Here is a 4,879-nt window from a genome sequence, read left to right on the forward strand (position 1 = left end):
GGTGAGCTACGGAGGGTCCCAGGTCAGGGAGGAGGACAGAGGGGAGGAGGGTGAGCTACGGAGGGTCCCAGGTCAGGGAGGAGGACAGAGGGGAGGAGGGTGAGCTACGGAGGGTCCCAGGTCGGGGAGGAGGATCACAGGACTATACAAAGTCAGAAATGGGGGAGGGCGAGTGACCCATCACGTGCTGGTGTCAGGGATCATCAAAGTTGAGATCATTCCCCGTCCCGATGTGGAATCAGTGTCTGTAGAAGTGGAGAGAGGACCCTGGAGGGCTTGCCCTCTTCGCTGGCTACACAGTGCCTGGGTGTCTGTGTCTGTCCCAGGAAGGGGCACCTCGGTGTCCCAGGATTTTCAGGCACCTTCTTCCCAGAATGTAGCTTCCAGAACCCTGAGAAATAAATGTCCGTTGAAGTCTTGTGTTCTGTGGTTTTATCATGGTGGCTGAGCTCAGTTTTGGGGCACACTGTGGGCATCCATGGCCAGGTCCTCAGTGTCCCCAGCAGACACAGGGGTGCGGGGCGCGGGGTGCTGACTCAGGGCCCGGGTGAAGCTGAGTGTGCAGAGAAGTCACCTATTGCTGACTCTGGTGGGTCTGCTTCCTCCCTTCCCTCCTTCCCGCCTCCCTGGGCGCCCCAGGCCCCTGGCTCAGAGCTGGCCGTGCTGAGGGCAAGCTGGCGGACATGCCTGCAGGAGAGGTCCTCGGGTCACGCCGGTGCAGGGGGCCTGCCTGGGGTCTTCCCTGGTCCCTGCCCTCATTTGGGGCTCCTGAAGGGGATGTCTCAGACCTGGGCTGCTGGAGGCGGGGCCAACCACGACCCAGCAGGTGGCCCCTCTGGGTCCTGGTTAGGCCCCACCAGACAAAGCTTACCTTTCACCCAGGCAGGCCTGGCCTTTTGTCCCTGCTTGTCCCTGGATTGGGGCCATGGCCATGGAGTTGGGGACCCTTGTCCGTGCCCAGTGAAGGCCCCTGACTGGGTTCTCAGGGACCCTCGCTCCCATTTAAAGGTGCCATGGGCACCCGGCCAGGCCAGATGCTGCCCAGGGCCCATGTATGGATTCTGGCTGCCCACCTGCTCCCAGAGTCTGCTGGACCTTCAGATGGCCAGTCCACTTGGCATGGTCCCCTGTCCCCTCTGGGCAGGCTGGGGTCCCCTCTGGGTGGTCTCAGGTCCCCCCTCTCCTTTGACTGGTTCTGGCTTCCTTTCTGTGGGGGGTCCCAGGTCCCTTTCAGGTGGTCTTGGATACCTTCTGGGTGGTCCTGGGTCCCCTGGGCTCCTTCCCTGAGCTCCAGGGTGTCAGTCTGAGCAGGGTTCCCCACGAGGTGGGGTCCCTGCCTCAACCACATCCTCGCTGTCCCCTCACCAGACACCTGGCCATGCAGAGCCTCTGCCCTTTGCCTCCGTGGGGCTGGGGGTGAAACCAAACCCAGGGCAGTGACACCCGGGCTATTTTGGAGCTGGGCTGGGCCAGGCTGGCCGGCGGTGGGGGCGGGCCCAGCCTTCTCCAGCTGACAGCGTCCGCCTGTCCTTTCGTCCCTGTCCAGTCTGAGGACCGGCCAGAGAGTGGGCTGCTGGGTGGGAGCCGTGTCGGTCCTGGGCCCGTGGAGGGAGGCGAGACCCAGCAGCCCCTGCCCCACCATCAGAGCCCCCCGCCCGGGCCCGGGTGCTGCTCCCAGCCTCCCGCAGAGACAGGTGAGGAGGTGGGGCTGACGGGGGTGGGGACCATCCTAGCCCCTCTCTCCCAGGACTGCTCTGTTGAAGGTCAGGGCGCTGGGGTACAGATGGGCTGGGGAGGGGGATAATCCAGCCAGGCTGTGCCGCTCTGAGGGTTGGGACCCTGGAATCCAGCCCCTGCTGTGACCTGAGCCCCCATTCGGGGAGGGAGCAGCTGGGGTGGGAGGCCAGGGGGCCGTGGGGTGCATCCTCCTCCTTTGCTGGGGGCTCCCTGCGCTGAGGCAGGCCTGGGGGTCCGACCGGCCCTGCCCCCAGCTCTGCTGAGATGGATGCCCGCTGACAGCTGGGGCTATTTTAGGCCTGTTGGCTCAGCAGAGGGGACAGCCAGAGGGGCACTGACACCTGACTCCAGGAAAGAATTTCCCCGGGAGTTCGGAAGCCGCCAGCCCAGGGGTCTAGGGGGAGGCGCGGACTCCAGGAGCTGCCCTTGGAAGTCTTTTCTGGAAGGGTGGGGGTGGGGGTGGGGGTCATGGGGCAGCAGGGGCTCCCAAGAGAGGAGCAGCCCCTGCAGTCAGACTGCAAGTCACTTCCCAGCCTCGGTGCGTCTGGGAAATGGCCCAGGGGCCCCTCGAGGAGGACCTGAGATTGGCCAAGTTCGAGAAAAGCCAGAATGGAGGCTGTGGGCAGGGCTCAGGGACTCCTGGGCCCTAGAGGCATGATCCCAGGTGGGGGTGGGGGGGTCACAGTCTCCATGTGGAGGGAGGTTCCTGCCACTGCCAAGCTGGGTCCTCCAAGGCGTCAGGAGTCTGAGTGGGGTCTACAGAGAGCCGCCTCCCAGGCTGGCGTCTGGCCGGCGTCTGAGGAAGGGGCTTCTCCAGGGAGGCTGGGGCTGTGTCCCCTCCTGAGTCTCCTGTCTCTGCTCTCACTGCTGCATGTCCGTGCCCAGTGGGAGTTTTGGGGTCCCCTCAACTTGGCCGAAGGACTGTGGCTCTGGAGTCCTCGGGTCTCTGCCTACCCTGCCAGGCCAGGGGTCAGCGTGTGCACCTGCCAAGGTCCTGGGCTGGCTCCCCCCAAGCATGTGCGGCGATGGGAGCTCCCTGGCCCGTCCCTGGCCGCCAGAGGCCACCAACTGTGGAGGTGGCCCCTGCCCATGCCCACTCGTGAGCTCAGAGGACTCTCTCCCAGAGTTGCACCTGGTCTGTGGGGACCCACACACCAACAGTGATTCAGGAGAGGGGCCCCAGGAACTCAGATCTCAGGGCCTCCAGGGACCTGGTGTCAGCGTAACCCTTCCCCAGAGGGACATCAAGGCCCAAGAGGGAGTGCACAGGGGCGGGGCTCGAGTGGCCGCCTGCCCAGGTCCTGCCAGCCCCAGAACATGACCAGGCCGTAGGGGGCAGGGGCCAGAGGCGCTGACCGCACAGTGAGTCAGCAGGCTGGAGCCGGTCTCACCTCCTTGAGGGGGATTAAGGGGGATTAGGCCCTGAATCACAGGACATCACCTGCCTGTCCTCCAGTGGGCAGCCTGTGCTGGGGGCCCAGCCGTGGGTTGGGGACAGAGTAAAGGTGCTCGCGGCCAGCCCTGAGCCCAGTGGCCTGCTGTTCTCACAGAAGCTGGGGGTGAGGCCCAGGCTCTCCTTACCCACCTGTTCTGAAGGCCGGCTGGGGCCTGCGGGGGAGGGGGGTCAGGCAGAGAACGGTCACCTGGGGCTCTTGGGTGCTGCCAACCCCGTCTCCGCAGGGTGCCCGGCCGGCAGAGCCACGAAGTCTGTAGAGTGACCAGGATCCTGCCAGACAACCTGGCCAGGCTCTTCCCTGGGGACTCGGCCTGCCGTCCCTGGGCGCACCGCTCACCGCGTGCCCTCCAGACCCTCCCGAGGCTGCTCACAGCCAGGGGGTGTGGGCCGCTCAGCCGGGTAGGAGGAGGCCAGCTGGCAACAAGATGTCCACTCCTTCCCTGCTCATCAGGGTGGGGGGAGGGGAGCCCCAGGGCAGGTGCGGGCAGCCACGGCTGGGCCAGGCCTCTGTTGTGGGCGCTGCCCAGGGTGAGCTGGGCTGAGCTGCACATGGCCAGATGTGTAGCCCAACAGCTTTGGTGGATGAGGAGGAGGAAGAAGTGGGGGGACGAAAGGGGGCATGCAGGGCAGGGCTGAGGGCTCCGAGGGGAGTCTGTTGGGACATGGGTCACCTTGGGTGCACCACAGTCAGAGAGGGGACAGGCCAGCAGCAGGCACCCACCATGGGCCTCCCATGGCCAGGCCCCGTCCAGGCACAGAGAGCTGAGTGGCAGAGATGTAGGCAGACTGGAGTTCCTGACTCCAGGAGCGAAAGGCGTGTAGGGAAGGGAACTGTCACCTGGAAACAGCTGGACTGGGGCAGGGAGCGGGGGAGGGGGGACAGGCAGGTTCGTGTGGCCCCCGGGTAGGGAGGACACTGGTGCATAGAGAGGAGGGCCAGCCTGGCTGCTGGTGTGCTGTCTGAGGACAGGTGTTCAACTGGACCTCAGGTGGGGTGTGGGGGGTGGAGCCAGGGGGACAGGGAGGAGATAAGCCCACCAGTCAGGAAAGTGCATTGAGGGATGTGGCACCAGACTCCAGGTGCCCAGAGAGGGGTAAATCTGATTTTTTGGACCACTGTGCCTTCTGGTAGTTCTACCTGCATGGGGGTAATCGGGGTTGGGGGAGATGAGGCTGGGAGGGTCCCCCCTGGGTTGGACCGGAAGCCGGTGGAGGACTCGGACAGTACCTGCCACTCATCCCCACTATAACTTCCTCCCAACCCTCTCACAGGTCCCTCCCGCCGCCTCAGCCCCCCTCCCCCGCCTCCCACTATGGATCACTCATTCAGCGGGGCGCCCCGATTCCTGACCCGGCCCAAGGCCTTCGTGGTGTCGGTGGGCAAGGACGCCACGCTGAGCTGCCAGATCGTGGGCAATCCTACGCCGCAGGTGAGCTGGGAAAAGGACCAGCAGCCGGTGGAGGCCGGCGCACGCTTCCGCCTGGCCCAGGACGGCGACCTGTACCGCCTCACCATCCTGGACCTGGCGCTGGGCGACAGCGGGCAGTACGTGTGCCGCGCGCGCAACGCCATCGGCGAGGCCTTCGCGGCCGTGGGCCTGCAGGTGGACGCCGAGGCCGCCTGCGCGGAGCAGGCGCCCCACTTCCTGCTGCGGCCCACGTCCATCCGCGTGCGCGAGGGCGCCG

General features: G+C 65.7%; 1 protein-coding gene across 1 annotated transcript in view; it reads left to right on the top strand.

Moving 5' to 3' along the window:
• Positions 1 to 1,545: 1,545 nt before the first annotated feature.
• The window catches only part of OBSCN (obscurin, cytoskeletal calmodulin and titin-interacting RhoGEF), a 147,502-nt gene continuing 144,168 nt past the window's right edge, over positions 1,546 to 4,879 (top strand). Inside the window, 2 exon segments of the mRNA XM_029941729.1 lie at positions 1,546 to 1,694; positions 4,466 to 4,873. Coding sequence (XP_029797589.1) covers positions 4,507 to 4,873 — 367 coding nt within the window. The 5' untranslated portion in view covers positions 1,546 to 1,694; positions 4,466 to 4,506.

The sequence above is a fragment of the Suricata suricatta genome, chromosome 6 (genome assembly GCF_006229205.1).
Source record: "Suricata suricatta isolate VVHF042 chromosome 6, meerkat_22Aug2017_6uvM2_HiC, whole genome shotgun sequence".
Classification (NCBI taxonomy): domain Eukaryota; kingdom Metazoa; phylum Chordata; class Mammalia; order Carnivora; family Herpestidae; genus Suricata; species Suricata suricatta.